This window comes from Sorex araneus, chromosome 3 (genome assembly GCF_027595985.1).
Source record: "Sorex araneus isolate mSorAra2 chromosome 3, mSorAra2.pri, whole genome shotgun sequence".
Lineage (NCBI taxonomy): Eukaryota > Metazoa > Chordata > Mammalia > Eulipotyphla > Soricidae > Sorex > Sorex araneus.
The window spans coordinates 203472555-203494213 of NC_073304.1; the positions used below are offsets into that span (position 1 = coordinate 203472555).

Below are 21659 nucleotides of genomic sequence, written 5' to 3' on the forward strand. Positions count from 1 at the left end.
ACATTGTAGTCGAAGGCCATGTGGGGGAAGGGAGTTGCGGGCTGAATGAGGGCTAGAGACTGAGCACAGTGGCCACTCAACACCTTTATTGCAAAGCACAACAGCTAATTAGAGAGAGAAAACAGAAGGGAATGCCTTGCCACAGTGGCAGGGTGGGGTGGGGGGGAGATGGGATTGGGGAGGGTGGGAGGGACACTGGGTTTACGGGTGGTGGAGAATGGGCACTGGTGAAGGGATGGGTTCCAAACTTTGTATGAGGGAAGTATAAGCACAAAAGTGTATAAATCTGTAACTGTACCCTCACGGTGATTCTCTAATTAAAAATAAATAAATTTAAAAAAAAAATAAATTACCAATAAAAAAAAAAAAAAAAAAAAAAAAAAGAAATGGTCAGCAATTTCAGCATCTTACCGGCTGCAGAAATTTCTTGTATCTGGCAGTTTGCCACATTCACATGTTCTCAAATCACTCCATTCAGAAGCTTAGAATACCAGGCTGGCAGCTTCTGAAGAGAGCGTAAAGATAAAACAGAAAGGAGTCTAGCTTTGTAGCCACATTACCTGGGAGTTGTTGCTGATGTCTTTTCCACAAATGTTCAAGTTTGTCAAAGCTCAGTAAATCTTGGGAAGTTTATTTTCCTTGTAGCATCTGTGTTTTATAATGGGTCTTTTAATTTGTTTTTACTTTGTCTGCAGGGATTTCTTTTGTCCGGCGTTTTCAGACTCTTGTCGGTTTTTTTTTTTTTTTTTTCCTGTGGAAGTGAGTCTATTCATGATGACTGGTTTGGGAATATGCCTCTGTGCAAAGCTGACCTGACAATTTGTTCTTCTGGTGCAGTAACAAAGCCTATTGTTATTTTCTCTCTTAACTTTTATTCTCTACTTGATCCATTTTTCCTCTGTGATTTTATAGTATGACATGTCTGGAAAAACACATTTTGGGACAATGCATAAATAATAAGGTGACATTTGGAAGATAGACAATTCTTAGTAATAGAGGATACCATGTAACCTTCTGCACAAACAGTGTTCCCATGTACTTGTAAGAAGACTGAGAGATCTCTTGCTCCCAAGTACAAGATCTTTCCAAGAATTCTTCACCCAAAAGGTACAAGGAAAAAGGGTAGTCCAGGAGGTCATTTTCATTTTTTTCCCAACTATTCATACTTGTTCAAGGGAAATCTGAAAGTCAGTGTTAAACCCCAATGGTAGTAACTATTCTGGTTTAGTGCTTGGTGTTGTAACAGTAAGCATAATAACAATTTAAAAGCACAGCTGAAAACTAACTCAAAGAATCAGTGTCAAGGGTTATCATATACATTTTTATTTTTAAAAAATGGTTTTTGATTCACAGAAGGAATTGCTTCTTTTATTTATTGAGAAATTTTTTTATTGAAACTTGGTTTTCCCCTGTCTTCACTCCCCCACCCTCAAGACAACTCTGTCTTGGGGACTGGTAAACCTCTAAAGGATCAAAGCCCTGGTGGATTTGGATAAAGACCCAGAGCCTGGAGGCTTATGGAAGTTTATCTATATAGAGTAAGCCCAAAAAAGTGGGATGAGAGTCTTAGTAGAGCTTATTTTCTCATGAGATTTTTGGGACTTCCTCTGTTTGGATGTGCCAGAAATACTGTGAGAATATCCATTCCCATGGCATTTGTCACTTGCAGGTCTTGTCCCAGCTTGAATTTGAAAGTATAATGGTGTCTGAATTTATTATATATATTTTAAGGTACTATAATCTGTTTTCACCATAACTCATATAGTAAGAATAAAGAATTTAGTAAAACAATGGTCAGGATTAGAGTCCATGCCATATATGTTGTTGTGGGGCTGGGTTCAACCTTCAGCATTACCTGGCCCCAGGTATTGCAGAGACTAAATACTGCAGTGGGAGTGGCCTGCAGGCCCTCGGGCCCACAAATACTGCTGGGAGGCCCTTTCCACTCCTCCTCTCCCCACCTCCCCTTTTTCACACTCCCCTGCCCTACACCCTAAAAAAAAGTGAATGGTTGGTGAAGGTGACATTGAACATTTATACAGTGACTGTTTACTGTTCTCAGAATTTTTTCTGTGATGTTGTATCATATCAGGCTATGCTCAGGGGACTGTATGTGGTGCTTGAAATTTAAACCAGGTTAACCATATACAAGGCAAGGGCCCTACCCCCTCTATTATCTCTCTAGTCCCTCCGAATTTTTTTTTAAAAATTCAGTTTTAAATTCTGTCATTTTGCTCTTTCTACCTGAGAAGTAGATCAAAGAAATAATGTTTGTGTCCAGAGGAAACTTGAACCATAAAACAGAGGGATAGACTTAATCCATATCCAAGACAGGGAGATTATAAATTTCTTCGCCTTGAATGAACTTCTTTATACTTGGAGGTTTGGGACTTAATGAAAAATCCTCACTTAAAATTTAGGCTTGATATCATCATAAGGAAGTATCTGGAGATCTGTTTTTCAAAGTCATCAAGTCAAAGCTCCTGGCCTAATTACTGTGAAGCTGAGCACAAGAGCAAAAGCCACAAATACTAGCATCCGGTTGTCTTCTGAAGTTCATTGCGTTTCCTCAGAATTATTTTTTCTGTAGAGTATATTCTCCTGTTCTTCCTAGATATGGGGAAAATAAGTTTCAGACATTCACTCAGCAAGCATCTATTAGTTGTCCAGGATCTTAAGCCATTGGTCCTGCTCCAGAGGCCCTCCAGTTTCCATGGAGGCATAGCTTGGAGGTTTTTCAGATTCCGCCCCTTTTTTTAATCCTTCCAAAGAAAGTTCATACACACGAGATAATGAAAAATCATTTCTAACATAAGAATTTGTTCCTCTCGGAAAGCCCAGCAAGCTACCGAGAGTATCCCGGCCACACGGCAGAGCCTGGCAAGCTACCCGTGGCGTATTCGATATGCCAAAAACAGTAACAAGTCTCACAAAATGGAGATGTTACTGGTGCCTGCTCGAGCAAATCGATGAACAACGGGATGACAGTGATACAGTGCTAATGTATCAGTAACAGAAAAGAGAACAAAGGCTCACTATGTAATTTTGTCTATTTGAATAATTGAGTCTGAGGACTGAAATTTGTTTATTTTTTATTTAAACATTTTTTATTAGTAAATCACCATGAGATAAAGCTACAGATTTACAAATTTTCATGCTTGCATTTCAGTCATATGATGATCGAGTACCCATCTCTCCACCAGTGCCCATTTTCCACCACCAATGGTCCCAGCATCCCTCCCACCACCCCTACCCGGTCCCCTTCACCCCACCCCGCCTCTGTGGCAGGGCATTCCCTTTTGCTCTCTCTCTCTTTTTGGGTGTTATGGTTTGCTACAGAGGTATTAAGTAGGCATCATGTTCAGTCTGTAGTCTACTTTCAGCCCGTATCTCCCATCCCTAGTGGGCCCGCTTAGCACCCTTTGCTTGGTGATCCCTCCTCTATCAGAGCTGCTTCTTCACCTAGCATGTGAGGCCAGCTTCCAAGCTGTGGAGTACTCCTCCTGGTACTTATCTCTACTATTCTTGGGTGTTAGTCTCCCATTCTGTTACTTTATATTCCACATATGAGTGCAATCTTTCTATGACTGTTCCTCTCTTTCTGACTCATTTCACTTAACATGATACTTTCCATGTTGATCCACCTATATGCAAAGAAATTTATTTTTCTATGTAGTTTGTTCCTTTAAGCTCAGAATTCATATGCCTTATATTCATCTTTAAGATGTTCCTTTAAAAATGATGTCCCCTTTTTTTGTTCATGAGAGACTATATAGATAATCTTATTAACATATTTGTTGTCATTTGGAAAAAGTTAAAAAAAACTATCTTTATTCTTGAGTGGCTCACTCATTAGGAATCTTCTGCATTTATTCAAACAGCATTAGCACAAGGTTTTATACCAGTAAGGCTAAAAAGTTGTGGAGTTTAAGGATATGTGTTGAATGATTCCTTTGCTTGGTGTCCATTCCATCTTGCTAATGTCTTCTCAGTCTCAGAGTCCTTAAGTCTGTAAAATCTATTACCTTGATTAGTGCCTGATTGTGATCCCTTTCCATTTGACTTTCCCAAGATTTCACTTAAACTATTTTAGGAAGATGACCAGACCTTGTAGTTTTCTCTGAGTTTGAGGTTTTGAATCTTGTCATTGTTAACACATTTATTCTTTGATTAAAGCTATTTTTTAATTGTTCATAATAGTAGAATATAAGATGGACACCACCCCTGTTCTTATGAACATAAAATTTACCAATTCACTTTACTTTTGTAGAACAATTCCATTATAAATATAGACACCAGTAAACACAGAAACCCATGAACATTTATTGGGGTGTTGCTTGTTATTACATAGTTGGCTAAGAGGGGTAGATCTCAAATATTTTTTATTTTGTTTAGATAGCCTTTTGTACCAGTGAATTAGTGATTTGCTTTAAGCTGTAACTAAGTAAACAATAAGATCTTAGTAACCTCTTGATTTTTCTGAACTCATCACATGCACACTTATTTGTAAAGTTCAGTAATCTCAAAATCTGTTCTGCTCCTTTGCTAAATTATTTAAGTTCTCAAGTCCCTGCTTTAGTGAAAAAGTACTTCTAAAATTGAAATACAGGGCTGGAGAGATAGTACAGTGGGCAAGGCACTTGCTTTGCATGAGGCTAACCTGGGTTCTATCCCTGGCATCCCATATGGTCTCCTGAGCACTGCCAGGAGTAATTCTTGAGTGCAGAGCCAGGAGTAACCCCTGACCAGTTTCCAGTGTGGCCCCAAAACAATACAAAAAAAAAAAAAGAAAAGAAAATACATCTTTCTCTGCACTACTTCCCATTACAGTCCTTTATTTTAGTCAGATATTCCTCACTTTGCACACACATGAGGCATCTCTTTAAACCCTCTGCTGTTTTGTTTTCCTTCCCACTTTGAATCAGTGCTCTTCCATATTGGGCCCGTCTTTCAAATCCTAGGTCATGTCCTGTCTGTTCTGTGATCTCTTCTCCGAATAATTGATCCCATGTGTCCTTATGTTTACTACTAAGCAATTAGCACTTTATTGTTCATGTTTCATGCATATTAGACTGTAAGCTTCGTGATAACAGGGAATGCAGTCCTCACTGGTGTAATACTAGACTGAGGCACTTAAATATTTGACTCGTAGTTGTGAAATGTATGTGTTACAGTACTCAAGTTTCATTAATGTGAAACAATATGTGAAATAGTGTTTCACAAATATGTGAAACATATTTAATGATTCAAACTGCTTTCACATTTAAGATCTAGGTTTTAGATCGAATTTTCTGTTAGTACAGTTGTCTAATAGCAAATCTTGTAGAACTATCTACATCATTCTTGGTCTTAAGCATGTCATAATAAATCACTTAAATCTATAAAACAGTTTTCCTGCTTTTTTCTTCACAAATACCAGATATTGTAATGGGATCCACCCCATATCTCCTGTATGGTTCTCTGTTATGTAAGTTTAGATATAATTGTGTTATTTATCAAATTTGGTACAGCATTTTGTACCCAATTCTGAATGCCTTTATTATCTACAAAGTAGATAATGGTTGCTTCTGGGTAATATTGATATATTGGCTGTGGGTAATTGGGCCCCCAGGGCCACTCACGGTTAAGGTCAGTGCATGGCTTGATGCTCAGGCCCATCAAACCAGTGTGGCTAAGGCCATGTGGTTCCTGGGGGTCATCTGGTAGTTATCGGGTGTCTTGTAGTGGCAGGGATGGAACTCAGAGCCTTACATATTCTAGACATGTGTTTTACCACTTAAACTAGCTCCCTAACCCCATTAATATGAATTTATGTTGTTAATGATTTTTTGTTTGTTTGGGGGACACACCTGGCTATACTTAGGACTTATTTTTAGCTCTGTGCTAAGGATCACTGTTGGGTGGGGTTCAAGGGACCATATGTGGTACCAGGAATTGAACCCGGGTTCTGTGCAGCTCAAGTGGTTTACCCACTGTACTCCGTTTCCAGTCCCTTTCCATGGATTTTTATAAAATATAGTCATATCTTTATTTAAAACTTTATCTGTTGGGGGGGGGGCTGGAGCGATAGCACAGCGGGTAGGGCGTTTGCCTTGCACGCGGCTGACCCGAGTTCGATTCCCAGCATCCCATATGGTCCCCTGAGCACCACCAGAGGTAATTCTTGAGTGCAGAGCCAGGAGTGACCCCTGTGTATTGCTGGGTGTGACCCAAAAGAGCAAAAAAAAACCCAGAACTTTATCTGTTGGGGCTAGAGCAATAGCACAGCAGGTAGGGTCTTGCACGCGGCCGACCCGGGTTTGATTCCCAGCTTCCCATATGGTCCCCTCAGCACCACCAGGAGTAATTCCTGAGTGCATGAGCCAGGAATAACCCCTGTACATTGATGGATTCAACCCCAAAAGCAAAATAAACAAAACAAAAACAAAAACAATAAACAAAAACAAAGAAAACCTTTATCTGTCAACTTAGTGTTTCCCACCAGCTCAGGAAGCAGAAACTTTCACAGGCTTCACAGTCTTTTGGTTAGGGACTGCTTTGCAGGAGCCTTAGCAGCTGCCACTTTAGATGCTGCATCACTTTCTTTGCTTCTTTGGCAGCCCTGATAGCTTGGTCCCAATGAGCCTGTCTAGCTTCAGATTTCTGATTCCTCCTGGCCTTTTGATTAGCTGGAGATGCACCGGTGATGGCCTGTTGGAACCTCACTGCATGATGAGCTCTTTTAAATTTCTTTCCAATTTTCTCTTTTTGTGCTTTCTTTCGTAGAGGACAATCTGGCTTATTTGCTGAGGATTTCTCTTGGAAAGGAATAGAGTCACATTTTGTATTAAGAAGCTGAAAGACCTTCCTGTTGGTTCTGGAATAGAGCCTCTAGTGTCCAGGATAGATCTTGTACCCATTGAAATGGCACAGTTTGACTTTCACGGCTGCAGCTCCAAGAGAGGATGAAAGATGGCAGTGAGCTGAATTTTTTTTGGTTTTTGTTTGTTAGATTGTTTTGTTTTTGAGCCATAGTTGGCAGTGATCAGGATTTACTCCTGGCTCTTCACTCAGGGATAACTCTTGGCAAGGCTAGGGGACCATATGGAATTCTGGGATCAAACACGGGTCAGCCACGTGCAAGGCAAATACTTTCCCCACTGCACTTGCAATGACATTTTTTGGTTGTTTTGGGGCAACACCCAGTGATGCTCAGGGTTATTCTTAGCTCTATACTCAGGAATCTCTCCTCGTAGGCCTGGAGGGACCACATCGATCATAAGATGTCAGTATCAAACCCCCAAGTTGTCAGTGTGCAAGACAAACTGTACTATTTACCTGGTCCCTGAAATGATTCTATTTCATATGAAGCTTCCTTTAGTTACTGTTTGGTAATTCACCCTCTTCATTGAATCCAGGCTTCTAAAATTATTAATAGTTTTCTGAATATATTTAAGAAAGTGTAAATTTAGAACCTTTTGTGGAAGATTCTTTTGCTATCTATATAATTTTTTCTCCTTAATTCAAATAGTGAAAAAAATGATGTGTATGTTTATTCTTACTCTAATTTATAAAACACTACCAGTGTCACTGTCATCCCGTTGCTCATCGATTTGCTCGAGCGGGCACCAGTAACATCTCCATTGTGAGACTTGGTGTTATTATTTTTGGCATATCAAATACACCACGGGTACCTTGCCAGGCTCTGCCGTGCAGGAGAGATACTCTTGGTAGCTTGCCGGGCTCTCCGAGAGGAGCAGAGGAATTGAACCCCAGTCGACCACGTGCATGGCTGTGCTATCACTATTGCTAACTATCCAGTATTATTTTTATGAAAAGTCTAGGACAGTCATTTGTAAAGTGCAGTGAATCAATAGATATTTTCTGTATAGAAGAGTTGTTTGACTATAAATTCTGTACTCATTTTTAATCATGGAAAATTTGATAAATTTTTGCAAAATTTCTGTTAGTCATGAGTCACTATAAATTTATAGTATTACCGGTGAAAGGATAGACACATGATGAAAGAAACAAAATACAGAAATTGATCCACAAATGTCAATTGATTTTAGACAAAAGTGGAAAAGAAACTACATTGAGGTAAAAAGGTACTTTAAAATATAATAAAACAAGTGTATGTTTATCTTCAGAGAAATGGATAGATAAACACTTTACACCTCATTATATACAAAAATTTAAAGTGGATCATACTCTGTGCTTTTTAGTTCTGTCTAATTTTTCAGCGTAAGCTCAGTAGCACAGGGCTATTTGGTAACAATGGAAATGAAGACATTGGATTGGAAAGAAATAAGTAGACTCAGAGTGAGATGTTCACAAATATAGATGTAGTGTAAGCAATAATCTATAACTGTTAGTTCTAAGCAACTGTTCACTAAGTTTTAAGGTACTAGGTTAATGTAAAAGATTATTTGTACTTCTGCACATAGGCAATGAATAATCTGAAAAGTTAATTAGAATAATTACAAGTTTTATAAAAAATAAAATAAGAAGTATAAAATACGTACCCAAAAACTTGTCCCATGAAATTTATAAATCAGTAAAGAAAGTACTATTTCTAAGTAAATGTAAAGATGTCTGATGTTTGTTTATTCTTTGTGTAGTCCTATTTTGGGGATGGAGGGGGTTACATCCGATGATACTCAAGGATTACTTCTGGCTCTGCACTCAGGTATTACTACTCCTAGCAGTGCTCATGGGGTCATATGGGATGCTGGGGATCAGAAACCAGGTCTGAGCACCCTACGGTTATACTGTCTTTCAGCCCCAGAGTTTCCTATTTTTTAAATTGAGGCAACATTTTGTTTAGAAGAGTGTAAATGTTTGTAAGTTTTAGGGATATGTTGTTACTACAAAACACTCACCATCAAAATGCCGATGTTCGCTTTTCACTTTTCATTTCTCTACCTCTGTATACCTCAGTAACCTTAATTCTGTCCTCAGAGTCAAAAGGTTTTTTCCCTTCTTCTTTTCTAGACATTATCTAGTCCCTTGCTTTATTTATTTATATACAATAGGTGAGTGAGATCATCTGGTATTTATCTTTCTCTTTCTGACTTATTTCACTTAGCATTATCACTTAACATTATCCTCTCCAGTTTCATCCATGTTATAAGAAAAGGCAAGATTTTATTCTTCCTAATAGTTGAATAGTGTTCGATCATGTCTATATACCATAATTTGTTTTTTTAGTTATTTTTTATTGAATCACCATGAGATACAATTACAAAGCTTTTATGTTTGAGTTTTAGTAATACAATGATCAAACACCCACCACCAATGTCCCAGTATCCCTCCTCACCACATCCCAAATCTTCCCCTGCCTCTATTGTAGACAATTTCCCCCATACTCAGTCTCTCTACTCTTGGGCATTGTTATATACCATAATTTGTTATCCACTCATCTGCCACTAGGCGTTTAGGTTACTTCCATGTCTTGCCTGTCGTAAATAGGGTTGCAGTTATTACATATGTACTTATATATTTTGAGTGTGTGTTCATTTGGGGGATATTTATGCAGATTTGGGATTGCTGGATTATCTGTTAGCTCTGTTTTTAAGTTTTTTTTTTGAAAATCTTCATACTGTTTTCCACAGATGCTAACCAGTTTATGTCACCACTAATAATGCATGAGAGTTCTTTATCTTTCTATGTTTCACAGAATTTCTTTCCTGTGTCTTTAATTCAGGTTACTCTTATTTTTGCTCGGTGATTTTTATCATTTTAAAATTTTGTACTTAAAAATCTGTGATAGATGAGTCTTAGGCTTTACAATATTTTAACACCAATCCCACAACTAGGGTCAACTTCCCTCCACCAGTGTTCCTGTGCTCCCTCCAGCCCCTTCTCTCCCCTCCCTGCCCCCTTGACAGGCCCATTTCGAAGTTTAGTGGGTATAGTTTATATCTCATGTTTTACAGTGTTGGTGAGTCTGTGCTTTGGATACATACCACTTTCCTACATCCCTGGTATACCTAAGCCCTGACCCTGCTTCAACATTATGACCTTTTCCCCTTCCTTACCCTCCCCATTTCTCTCCTTCTCCTTCCTAAACTCTCGGATCAAGGGTCTTCTAGGCACCCCCCTTTACTCCATTACATTTCCTCATCCAGTTACACCACAGATAAGTGAGATCATCTTGCATTTGCCCTTCTTCTTCTGGCTTACTTCACCCAACATGCTGTCTTCCAATTCCAAACAGGTTGCAGCAAATTGCATTATTTCATCATTCCTTCTTGCAAGGTGATTTTGTCATTTTAAATTGCATTACTATCAGTGATAGTTTTTTTATGCGTCCACTGGCCATTTGCATGTCTTTCTTTTTCAGAAATATCTCTTTCAATCTTGTTCCTGTTTAAAATTTTTTTCTTCTGTTGATGAGTTTTATAAGTGTTTCTTTTGTGTCTTTGATATTAGCCATTTTTCAGGTATAAGGTGGAAAATGCCAAAAATATTTTCTTCCATTTATGGTGTAAAATACCAAAAATATTTTCTCCCATTCAGAAATATGTTTGTTTTAGTAATAGTTTCTCTCTATGCAGATATTTTTTAGTTTTATGTGTTTTCATTTGTTTATTTTTTTAATTTTCTCTAACCAATGGAGTGAAAACTCTGAAGATATCCTTGGAACCAATATCATGGAGTGTTCTTGTGTTCTCTTCCATGTACTAAGTCTGTAGTCCATTTTGAATCAACTCCAAACCATATTGAGTTAAGCATGATGTAAGATAGTGATCCAGTTTCATCCTTTGGCATGTGGCTTACCTGTTTTTCTAGAACTGTTTGTTTGAGATTTTCCTTTTCTGTTTATGTTCTTTGTTATAAATTAACTATTTTCATATAGAGGGTTTCTTTCTGGTCTTTCCATTGTATTCCATTGGTTTGTCTGCTTTTATCCCAGTGTCATGACATTTTAATTACTGTAACTATATAGTTCAGTCTAAAGTATAGGATGTAATGCTTCTTATACTTTTCCCTTGGGATTTCTTTGGCTATTTGGGGTGTGTGTGGGGGTTATGTTTCAAACATTTTTTAAAAAAACTTTATTAAATACTGTACTTTACAACGTTGTTCATAATAGAGTTGTTTTAATGTTCCAGCACCAATACCACCACCAGTGTGACCTTACCTCTACCATTGTTCCCAGTCTCCCACCCATCCACCAAACTGGCCCATTGACATGCACAATATATTTTTTATGTTTTTATTACAGAAAAATGATAAGTGGAATTTTCAAAAATTAATTCGGTAAAAGAAACTTTGTAAAAATTGTTATATTTCACATTGATATTATTGTAGTCATTGAGAATTTACTGAGGTGTTTCTTGCTAGTTATTTTCATTTATTGGGCTTAGTGGGCTTCTTTGCCACTTTCCCATCTAATTTGTGTGTTCATACTGGGCTGTCAGTTTTATGGAATTTGGAGGTGTCCCTTGGCCACTGGTGTGACTGTGTGCTCCAGGAGTGTCAGGATCAGGAGAACTTGCAGCAGTCCTGACCTGCCCCCCATCCTGATATGGTGGAGGCTTGACCTGCCCCCCATCCTGATATGGTGGAGATGTAGGATGTGGGTGTTGCTGCTAGGGCTTCTCCACAGAGAGGAGGGCTGCAGGGAGGCTGCCTTCCCCCATTCTGAGAATGCCCCAGAGTTTTCACCCCAAGGACAGATGTACCTGGGCATTTCATAGACTTGACATCCCTTCCGTGATTGGTTGTGAAGCAGTGAAGCTGGTCCATTTATATGGCAGTGGCTGTGGGGTGTGGGTGCAGCTGCTGAGGCTTCAGTGGGTTGGGGACTCAACCCACCCCTCTCCTGATGGGGCCCAGAGTTTTCAGCCTGAGACCTGTGAGTTTCATTGGCTTGGCTTGCTGTCTCTTCTAGGATTAGTTGTGAAGCTATGAAGCTTCATGATGGAGCTTTCATGATCGAGCTTGTTTCATGCAAACTGTAATAGTATATTTGTTTTCTGTCATTGAACAATTCCATTGAAATTTTATTTGCTGATTGAATTGAACCTGTAGAACACTTTGGGGAATATGGTCATATCAGTGTTATTGTTACGTATGAATATGGAATATTTGTTCTACTTCTTTTTATCTTCTGTTTTGTTTAAAAGGGACCTAATTTGTATTTTTATTTCAGTTTTTGAAGAAACAGGACTTTATTGGGGCATGCGCCCAGGCGGACACTACAGACTTCTAGTGAGGTTGGGGACAGAGCTACGCCCTGGGAGAGGCTCATCAGGGGGTTTTAAAGTGTCTTGGGTGGGAAGGGAACAAAGACCCATGGAAGGACTATGCTTGATCTGGCACTGTTATCTTTTGGGGGTGAATGTAAAGAAACATAAAATTTAGCCTGGGGTCTGTCAGGTGCTATGAGTCCTATTTTCTGCAAGGGGAGGGTGATCTTTGATGCTGGGAACGTTGTTGTTATATCATCAGCCAGACATTTAGTTCCGAGCAAATCTTACATACCAGTGTTTTGGGTTATGTACAGGGGGCACTGAAAAAACTCTGCCTAGCCACTTCCGGTGGGAAGAGGGATGTTGCTTAAGGGGGATGGTTGGCTTGGAAGTCAGTTGGCAACTGGTAGTACAATTATAGGAGCAATTAATTGAGGATAGTTCTGGACATTTCCTGTACCAGTGCCTGGATGAATTTCAGCAGGCAGGGCCCTAGGAGAAACTACTAGCCAGATTCCGAGTGAAAAGATAAATTTAGTGGCCCTACCAGTTGGGGTGCAAACCAGGTCATAGCTCATAGGTGTCAAGCTTCTCAGAAAAATCTTTTTTTTTTTTTTTTTTTTTGCTTTTTTGGGTCACACCCAGCGATGCACAGGGGTCACTCCTGGCTCATGCACTCAGGAATTACTCCTGGCGGTGCTCGGGGGACCATATGGGATGCTGGGATTCGAACCGGGGTCGGCCGCGTGCAAGGCAAACGCCCTACCCGCTGTGCTATCACTCCAGCCCCTCTCAGAAAAATCTTATGATGAGCAGAGACTGTATCCCAGCGCTTCACCAGCCAATGCTGTTTCGACTGTCAGGGGGTGGTAGACTTATTAAGCCCAGTTTTAATTGAGCCTCTTAGAGTACATTTATTCAATCACTCTGTAATGCTAGAATCTGATTTTTACAGAGGGCAAGTTACAAAAACGTGGTTTTCTCTCCACCTTCACTTTAAATTTTCCAGATGGCTTAGTAAACTTGATTTGTTCTTTTGCATAAATGCAGAATGATTGGAGAACTCTCCATTTGGGAGTACCCCGTTCTTTTCCAAAAGATCCTGGGAATTGGTTAAGACCGTGCAGGAGACACACCAGTAGTGCCATTAATATTTTATCTGTCATGTCAGGGTTACCCAGGCTTGGCCAGTGTGAACATGTGAAGATCAGGTCAACAGGATGAGCTGGAGGTGGCCTTGGGCCTCTCTTCTTCTGTAGAAATGTCCCGAGAGAAAGGAGTCCACTCCATTCTATCTCCAGGACTGGGAAAGATCCTAGTTTCCAGGTTTTTCTTGACACTGAGACAAGGGCCCAGACTGTGGTCAGTCATTGTAGATCTGCATTCCTCGATTTCCATAGCAGAGATGGTTTCCATTTCCTCCTTGAGCCAACCTGCCTCTAGGGTCCCCCTGAGGTTTGTAGGGTACTTGTAATAGTACCTGTATTATTACTGTACCTGCTTCTGTGCTCAAGCCAATCCCTTTGACTCTTTCCCCCGAAAGAGGCTCTGGGGTCCCTTAGCCTGCTTTCCTGTCTCTATGAGCGTAGACCCTTCTGCAGAGGAAGGAGTTCCTACATGGATTTATGCAAACTAACACAGTGCCATGAAGCATCAAAAATGTACTGAATGGGCAAAGAAGAGAGAAAAGCAAATATTTCACTTTACTCACAATGAGATGCAATAGATGAAGAAACAGTAAGGACATCACACTTTTGAATAAAGCTCTCTAAGGTTAGGACTAGGTTTGATACCTGGTAACAAGAGTGACATGAAATAGAGTTACCTAAATAATTTTTCCTTTTCATGTACTGTGTAGACTAATTAATAATATAGTGTGAAAAGGCTAACTATAGTTATTTCCACACGTTCACCTAATTTTTCATTCTCAGAAGCCACTAAAGCCAACAGGGCTATTCCAAGATGTTTTTGAATGTTAAAGTGGTCAGCTTGCGGTGGGGGGGCCCAACCCCCCCATGCTATGGCTTCAGGCTATCAGGAGGGTGTCTGAGATAATCCTTTATTTACTCTTAGCTTCAGAAATTTAAATTAAATGATTCAGGGGCTGCAGAGATAGTACTTTGGGGTTTAATCCCTGGCACTCCATAAGATCTCTCTCCAGCCCAGCCCCACCGCCACCCATCATGGCCAGGGGTAATTCCTGAGTGCAGAGCCAGGAGTAACCCTCTGAGTATTGCTTGGTGTGACCCCTAAGCAAAAAAAAAAAAAAAGAAATTTAAATTAAGTGATTCTCTAACAAATTTTTGAAAAAGAAATTTGAATTAAAGTCTCTTTGCAACCACTGGGTTTTAAAATGTTTTTTTTTTCTTCTTGTTTGAAAGTGAATCAGTTTTTCATTTCACTACAGCTATTTCAAATCATGAGTTATCTAGACTTGATATTCTAACAATTCCACAGAGAAATAAAACGAACATGCACTTACAGAAGAAGGCTCTTGGTTCTTACCAAACTTTTAGATACCAGCATAAGAAAACACGAGAAGCTTTCTTTGCAGGCTTTGTACCTCTGTTATCTGTAAAGCAGCCTATTTTTTTTCTCATTAATGTTAGCTCAGATCAACATTCCATTTTAGAAACCTTTCAGTGTAATTCTGGTCTAACAAGATCCAAAAGCCCCCACACCTTTTAAATTGTTGGTTTGAACGTCACTCTGACCTGTAGTGATATACATCTTGGTTTCAACCTGGCTCTAAAGTTCCCATGTTCCCTGCACACACAGAGACAGATACATGACTACAACATAGAGGTGGCTACCATACAGTCTTGCACACCATCAGTGGATCCATCAGTTTATTCTAGCTGTTATCAGACCCATCCAGCGTGGCAGGGAGAAGTGATGTGGAGCTGAGAAAGAAAGGGATAAAGAATAAAGGATAGCAAAGACTAATTCTGCTGGCCTATCAAACTTTGTCCTAAATTCATTCAACAGACACTATTCCCAGCCTGTTTTACACAAAAACAATCAAGAAAGTATTTTTGTTTGTATAAAATCCTGCTCAGTTTTTAAATGTTTAGATTTTTTTTTATCTTATTAAGTTAATTTACTGTGGGTGTGGAAAGGTCGGACTGCAGCTGAATCTCACAAAGACAATATTCATGTCTTTGTGAGACTAGTTCCTGACGTTTCATTTGCCCTCAATGGAACGAACATCTCTAACTGCAGCAGTTATGTGTACCTAGGTTGAGAACTCAACATGACAAACGACCTTGCACCTGAGCTACACAGAAGGAAAAGAGTGGCGTGGAACGCCTTCAAGAGCGTCAGAGAAGTGGTTAAGAGGATGAAGAACCTCTGGCTCCAGGCATATCTTTTTGACTCCACCGTTCTTCCTGCACTAACACATGCCTCAGACACCTGGGCCCTACGAAAACAGGATGAGAACGCTATTCAGGTATCCTAAAGAGGAATGGAAAGAGCTATGCTTGGAGTATCACATTTCACTCAAGTGAGAGAAGGAACCCAGAGTTCTGCACTCTGTCAACGATCAAGAACCAGGGACACTATCTCATTTGCCAAGGTGTCGAAAATCAGATGGGCTGTATATGTAATGCAATTTAGAGATGACCACTGGACTAGAGCTGTTACTGACTGGATTCTACAGGAAGTCAAAAGACTGAGTAGCCACCCACCTATGAGATGGTCAGACTTCATCAAAATCCTGAATGAATGGTTTGAATGAACGTGTTCCTGGAGTGAGCAGATGCCATTGGGCTACACTAGCACACCATAGGAACGAATGGAGACATTACTGGTGGTTGCTCGAGCATATCATTTAAAAAGGGATGACATGGAATACAAGTAAAAAAAGGGATGGCATGGGATTTACATATAGTATTTTTTTATTTGTGGATTTCACCAAGCTATGCTCAGTGGTAATTCCTGGGGAGGCTCGGGGACTATGTGGGATGCGAAGGATCTGACCCAGGCCAGTTGCATCCAAGGCAAGCTTACCTTTTCAGATGTACAATCTCTCCAGCTCCACCCAGCCTCCATGCCCACTCGACATGTAGGGATTTTAAATGGGTTTCTCTTTTGATTTTGTTTTCTTCTAGTTGGTTATTTGCATACAGAATTAAACACCATTTTTGGTATATTGATAATTTAGCCTTAATGTATCAGTTTGTTTCCATTGACTCTTGAGATTATTTTTATTTTATTTTATTTTACTATGTGTTTTTTATTTTTAATTTTTTTTTAGTTAAATCACCGTGAGATACAAGCTGGAGCGATAGCACAGCGGGTTGCCGTGCATGAGACCAACCCGGGTTTGATTCCTCCACCCCTCTTGGAGAGCTCGGCAAGCTACCAAGAGTATCCCACCCACATGACACAGCCTGGCAAGCTACCGTGGCATATTCAATATGCCAAAAACAGTAACAAGTCTCACAAAGGCGATGTTACTGGTGCTTACTTGAGAAAATCTCATTGGGATGAGGGTGATACAGTGATACTGTGAGATACATAGTTACAAAGTTGTTCATATTGGATTTCAGTCATATAATGTTGCAACACCCATCATTTCACCAGTGTGGATTTCCCTCCATCAGTGACCAATGTCTCCAGGTTCCCTCCCCTACCCCCATGGCAGACACTTCCCCTCCTGACCCCTTCTCTTTCTCTTTTTTCTCTTTCTCTTTCTTTCTCTCTTTTTCTTTTGTTGGGCACTATGGTTTGAAAGATGATTGGATACTTTTATTAAGTGAAATAAGTAAGGAAGGGAAGTACAGTACTGGATGGTTTCATTTACTGTGGAATGTGAACAACTTAAACAAGTGTGAATTGTCCAGAAAATAACCAAAAATGACTGACTCCTAACCTCTGTGTAAACGATGGTGATTAGCTGGAAATCTCTAAATGTTATAGACCAATGAGAAGTCAATGAAAAAATGAACTTTTAAAAAAAGGTTACCAAAATGCACATGAAAATATATCATTAGGGAAATGTAAGTCAAAACTATAGTGATATAGCACTTTTTCATAACCACTGGAGTGGGTTGCTGCACTGTAAAAAAGTAGATAATAATTGCTGAGGGGGAGGGTTGTATGTGAAAATGGAACCCCTGAAGCATCAGTTCAGCCACAGTTTCACAGTTTCTCAAAAACTGAAGTATAAACCCAACAATTCTGTACCTAATCAAATCTACTCACAAACATTGAAAAGATATCCTGCACAAAAACCTGTGTAGGAAATTCAGCAAAATCAGCAACAGTTCAAAGGTTTATCAGCTGATGGATAGATGAATAACTTGTAGTATACCCCCACGTGGAATAATATTCTGTTACCAAGGTGCATTAATTACTGATATATGCCAGAACATGAGTGATCCTTGCAAACATGCTCTGTGAAAGAAGTGGCTACATTTATATATTATTTGTAGAAACAGAAGGGAAGATTCCTAGTTGTCGAAAGCTTTTGGGAGGGTTGGTAAAGAAAAAAATTGTCTGCTTATCACCATCCTCTTTTTTGTTTCTTTCCTTTTTGTTTCTGGGCCACACCTGGTGGTGCTCAGGTTACTCCTGGCTATGTATTCAGTAATTACTCTTAGTGGTGCTCAGGGGACCATATAGGATACCAGGTATTGATCCTGGGTCAGCCTTGTGCAAGGCAAGCACCCTACCTGCCGTACTATCACTCTAGCCCCATTGCTTTCTTTACAATGGTGAAAGTGCTCTTGTACTAGATGCTAGTCTTCATTATGCAACTCTACAGTATACTGAATGTTACAAAATTGTACCTCTACAGGGGATATCTCTGTGGCATATGCATTTACTCAAGAGTAAAAGTAAAATTGGCAGGACATTTACAAATGGACATAGGACTTGAACAGGCACATTACAGAAGAAATATGACTGAATAGAAGTACAGGTCAATAAATTTGGATGGCACAAGCTGACCATTTTGGGGCCCAAGTGGTTAGGACATTTGCCTTGCATGCAGCTGACCTGCGTTCTATCCCCAGCATCCCATATGGTACCCCAAACCCACCAGGATTAATTCCTGAGTGCAGAGGCAGGATAATCCCCTGAGCATGCTGTGTGTGGCCCCAAAGCCCCAGACCCCCCCCTAAAAATGCTGACCATTTTTGATTATTAGAAAAATCACATAAAAGCAAGAACAATTCAAATTAATTGGAGGGTCAAATACAAAATTTTGGTGAGGGTGTGGAAATACTGGAGATAGTCATAGTTTGGGACAGGAAATGAGACATGATTCAGTTAATATGGTAAACTTTTTCTCAGGATTTTACGTGTAAAAGTGTGCCTGTGTAAACATTCACTGTGAACAGCAGTACCATTCCCAGACTATCCTAAAAGGATCTTACATTTATATAAATATATATATTAACAGCACACAAATATTTATAGCAGCTTTATTCTAATGGCCGAGGTCTGGAAGTGAGCCTATTGTTCTTTTGCCAATACCTGGATATCCAAACAGTAATACTTCCATACAAGGAGAACTGCTCTCAAGAATATACAGGAAAGAAGTATTGATGAATGAAGGAGTGCATATAGTAGATGAATCTTAGATGCTTATAGAAGTCTGACCCCATGAAATGCATACTTTGGAATTTCATTTATAGGAAATTTTAGAAAATTATGGAGAGGGAGAAACAATAAGTGCTGTTAAAGATTTTTACTTTCTATGGGTGAGTAATCATTCCTTTTATGGATCAGATCTTAGTTTCACAGAGGAGTATGTTTTTTCTTTTGTTTTGTTTTTCTATTATCAGTGAGCCATCAAGGTATTTTTGTTTGTTTGCTTTTTTTGGTTTTGGGGACCCCACCCGGTTGTACTCAGGCATTACTCCTGACTCTGTGCTCAGGGATCTCTCCTAGTAGTGCTGAAGAAACCGTATGTGGTGCCAGCGATACAGTCAGGGAATCTCATGCCAAGTACATTTCTTAGTCTCTGTACTATCTCTCCAACTGTACTCTATATTTATAGTATAAATATTTAACATAAATAAATGATTTGAATTTTACATGTTTAATTTTATAATATGAAGTTGTAGATATTAGGAATTAGAGAGGTTTTGACCTATGACATTGGTCATTCTCTGTCTTTCAGGCTACTCTATAAATACTCATCCTCATGACTCATGTCTCTTCTGGCCTTCAGGTCTTCACAGTTTGCCATGACTAATATTCTTCCCACTTACCCTCAAGCTTATTCAGAGAAACAACCTGTGTGTCTCCTCTATAATTTCATTTTTTTCTATTACTATCATATGTGCCCAGAGCCGGAGGTTCTTTGTCCTCTTAACCACTTATTCGACGCGCTTGAAGGCGTTCCATGCTGCTCTCTTCCTCCTGCGCAGTTCTGGTGACATCTTTTCGACTCCACCATTCTTCCTGCACTAACATACGCCTCAGAGACCTGGGCCCTACAAAAACAGGATGAGAACGCTATTCAGGTATCCCAAAGAGGAATCGAAAGAGCTATGCTTGGAGTATCACGTTTCACTCAAGTGAGAGAAGGCGTGGATGATCAAGAATCAGGGACTCTGTCTCGTTTGCCAAGGTGTCAAAAATCAGATTGGCTGGACACGTAATGCAATTCAGAGACAACCGCTGGACTAGAGCTGTTACTGACTGGATTCCACGGGATGTCAAAAGACTGTGTGGCTGCCCACCTACGAGATGGTCAGACTTCTTCGTCAAAATTCTGAATGCATGGTTTGAGGCTCTTCCTGTTCCTGGAGTGAGCAGATACCATTGGGCTACACTAGCACTCTACAGGGATGAATGGAGACATCAGTGGTGCTCCCTCGAGCAAAACGTATAAAGATCAACGGGATGACAAGTGATACAAGTGATGCTATCATATATTTCTTGTAAAAACATAAGAATTAAATTACAACCAAGTATTTTGTTATTTTGTTTGGGGGGGCTGCTTTCCTACCTGTGCTCAGGGTTAATTCCTAGTTTTGGCCTCAGGGATCACTCAAAATGGTGCTTGGGAGAACCATATGTAATACCAGGAATTGAACCTGGGTCGGCTGTGTGCAAGGCAAGCACCTTACCTGCTGTACTCTCTCTTGGGCCCTGAATACTGGTTATTTGTGTAACCGTTTGACTTCTATCCAGTTCTGTTTCCTCCATTCTTTTTTCTTATAATACACTAAAGTGTCTTAGTTGGTTCTTTGTTCTTTTCTCATCTGTATCACCACATTTCCCCCCCACTCCCCTTTATTGTAACATAATTTACAAAGTTCTGCCTTGAAGAAATTTCATTTTACTTTTTTTGCAGTTGTTGTTTTGGGGCCACAGTCAGTGATTGCTGACTCCTGGCTCTCTGCTCTCACTCCTGATGCTGTTGCAGGTACCGTGTGGTGCTAGGGATCGAGCCCAGTGTTCTTGTACACAAAGTATAACCTGAGTTCTTCGAACCATCTCTCCAACCGAGACAAATGTTTGAAATTGTTATTGGAGTAAGTGGAAAACCCATCAGAGAAGGTAACTCCCTTGATGATACTTTTCTTTATTTTCTGTTTTTAGGAAAACTAAACAGTCAAGATTCCTACAATAATTTTGCCAACAACAACCCTGGCAACCCTCGGCTTTCTCCCCTCCCCAGCTTGATGGTATTGATGCCTCTTGCTCAAATCAAGCAGCCAATGACATTGGGGACCATCACTAAACGAACAGGGTAAGGCCTCAAGCTTGATGATTTTTAAATAATGTCTTAGAATGTTGAATACATAAACTTACAACCCGACTTGTCTTTGGTTAATGTAGATTATTTTCTTTATTTCCCATGCGCTTGAGAATGGTTGTAGAATATAACAAAGCATTGACTGTACACCACGTTATGCACACACCTAGAAAAAAAAAGGCAATGACATGTTATTGGCTGATTAAAAATCAAACCCATCTCTCCATCTCTCTCATTTTTGTGCCCTTCTGGCTTTTTCTGAAAATACAGTTTCATTTTCTTGCTCTTGTGGACATGGTGTAGATTTGTAATGACTCTGAAATTTTAACTGACATAGATACCAAGGAGAGAACTTCAGATTATAATTGGGCTTCTAATACTTTAAAAGTGTCATCTATTGTTGATCTACACTGAGGTATAATTTACTGTAGTCCTTCAAAAGTGCCATCTACAGTATCTTCATTGAGGTACAATTTATATATAATAATCTGTCATTACTTCTAGGAGAATGTGATATTGTGGGAAGTTTTCAAAAGTTGGAGTCCTAAAATCTGTGCTTCACTTAGGATTAGTAATTAACTTCTTCAAAGACTTGCCTCACATGTTAGCTTTTTAATTTTTTTTATTTTTAATTTGTGTTTATTTTAGCTATTTAATTTTTTTATGATTAGGCAAATACACGGTTACTTACTTTGAAATACCCAAAGCTTTTTGTCAAAGTTGTCATTGTATATTCAATTGTATAACTCATTTTGTAATTT

General features: G+C 39.5%; 1 protein-coding gene and 1 pseudogene across 7 annotated transcripts in view; one reads left to right on the forward strand and one right to left on the reverse strand.

Annotated features, from left to right (window-relative positions):
• BCAS3 (BCAS3 microtubule associated cell migration factor) overlaps nucleotides 1-21659 on the forward strand; it is a 613911-nt gene that overhangs the window by 248497 nt on the left and 343755 nt on the right. For all 7 annotated transcript variants that reach the window (XM_055130825.1, XM_055130821.1, XM_055130823.1 and 4 more), the window contains exon 16: nucleotides 20742-20892. In XM_055130825.1, coding sequence (XP_054986800.1) covers nucleotides 20742-20892 — 151 coding nt within the window. The remainder of the gene's footprint in view (nucleotides 1-20741; nucleotides 20893-21659) is intronic.
• LOC105943006 (60S ribosomal protein L24-like) lies at nucleotides 6486-8977 on the reverse strand (annotated as a pseudogene).